Consider the following 1,869-nt stretch of genomic DNA (forward strand, 5'->3'; position numbering starts at 1 on the left):
GGTTAGAGAACGCAGCTGGTTTTATTTGTTACGTAGCAAAGGTTCAAACAAAGTAATAAAGTTGCTGCTCCTGTGGGACTGAGGTCTCCTCTTATTGTCCCACTCTGTTTAGAGACATAAACAACAATAAAAACAGTTGTAGTTCTTCCTGTTGGGGAACTGCAGCAGAGAAAGTTAAATATTTATTTTTTATGTAAAAACTCGTGTTTTATCTTATTTAGGTGGTTCAGCTCCTCACCGTGTTGTTCCACCTGACGCTGACGTCCTCAAAGACGTCGTAGAGCCAGTCGATCTCCTGCACGGCCTGATCCTGGTCGCTGTGCAGCGGGACCAGGATGAACTCCTTGATGTCTGAAGGAGAACAGAGGAGGTGAAGCTGAGGAGCAGGAGGAGCAGGAGGAGCAGGTGTTTAAATCCGACTCACGAGCTTTGCTGGACTGAAAGCGCACGACGAACGGCGGTCTGAGGAAGGGCCGGCCCTCGTACTGATGCTGACCCGTCAGGTTGAAGGAGCGCGTCCTGCTCAGGACCACCACAAACAACCGTTCAGAGGAGGAACACCTGAACATCTACAGCAACACCTGCAGGTCTCACCTGTAGATGAACACATACTGCTGCATGTCACCGGGGGTCTTCCCCAGACCCTTACTGGACACTGACTTGAAGCGTGAAGCATCGTAGCTGAAGGAATCAGAGACAAACAGCCGAATATTAACGCCACACATCAGCAAAAACATCAAAGCTGCAGAAAAAAGACCAGACGGTAAACTTTACTGTTATTAACACGTTTTAAACTGTGAAAATTAAATTAAAATACTTGTTTTTATTTTACGGTTAAAAAATAAATAAATCTAAATTCAGATTCTGATTCAAATTTACCTGAAGTTTCAAAAGTTTCACGAAAAGTTTCAGATAAAAACATTTTTGAATTTATACTTTCAAAGCAGTTAAGCTAAGCTAGCATAGCTTAGCTTCAGGGCGTCTATGCTAACAAGTAAATTTATTCTAAACRAATTATTTTTATGTTTTATTTGTAGATACTTGTATCTGTTTTTGACTGTACTTTACTGCATTTAAACATATTTATTATCAGAGCTAAATATTTAGCCACTACAAATGCTATAAGAAGCTAACAGTTAGCATGAGCAGCAAACAGCCACTGTTAGCTCCTCCTGCTAATGCTGATAATGACACATTAGCTTCCAGCTGATCCACACATGCACACAAACAGCACCTTAAACCACAGGTGTCCAGTCCTGGTCCTGGTCCTGATCCTGCTGGACCACTATCCTGCAAGTCCAACACCTGACGCAGGGACTGAGAGACCTCTTCAGGTTCTGCAGAGATCATTCAGATCAGGTGTGTTGGAGCTGAGAAGCCTCTAAATCCTGCAGGATAGTGGACCTCCAGGACCAGGACTGGACCCCCAGGACCAGGACTGGACCCCCAGGACCAGGACTGGACCCTCAGGACCAGGAATGGACCTACAGGACCAGGACTGGACCCCCAGGACCAGGACTGGACCCCCAGTCTTAAACCAATGATCCCATCAGAACCCTGGAAACCATTAGAAGAAACACTTGGTCCATTTGAACAAGAATCCAAAGAACCGCTCACCCAGAACCAAAAGGAGGAAATCAGTTTCTGTTAGACCAGAGAGGAAACAGCTCTGAGCTAAAAGATGAGATCCTGCTGGAACCGGACCGAGRCTGAAGATCAGACCAAACTTTAGCTGATAAACTTCAGCTGCTGCCGGCAGCTGTCATTCAGAACCATCAGAACCGAGCATCGGTCCACAACTAGAAGGACCTGGATCACTGCACCAGGTCTCTAGTTTGTTCAAAACCCAAACAACCAGCCGAAATCTGA

General features: G+C 45.4%; 1 protein-coding gene across 1 annotated transcript; it reads right to left on the reverse strand.

Annotated features, from left to right (window-relative positions):
• Window positions 1–238: 238 nt before the first annotated feature.
• On the reverse strand, window positions 239–681 carry LOC106511073 (deoxyribonuclease-1-like 1; the record flags this gene model as incomplete). The annotated part of the gene is given in 3 exon segments (XM_013999817.1): window positions 239–351; window positions 425–519; window positions 595–681. Coding segments are annotated over 3 exon segments (295 nt in total), but the record flags the coding sequence as incomplete, so codon positions are not given.
• Between the last annotated feature and the right edge of the window lie 1,188 nt (window positions 682–1,869).

Source organism: Austrofundulus limnaeus, unplaced genomic scaffold (assembly GCF_001266775.1).
Source record: "Austrofundulus limnaeus strain Quisiro unplaced genomic scaffold, Austrofundulus_limnaeus-1.0 Scaffold2492, whole genome shotgun sequence".
Classification (NCBI taxonomy): domain Eukaryota; kingdom Metazoa; phylum Chordata; class Actinopteri; order Cyprinodontiformes; family Rivulidae; genus Austrofundulus; species Austrofundulus limnaeus.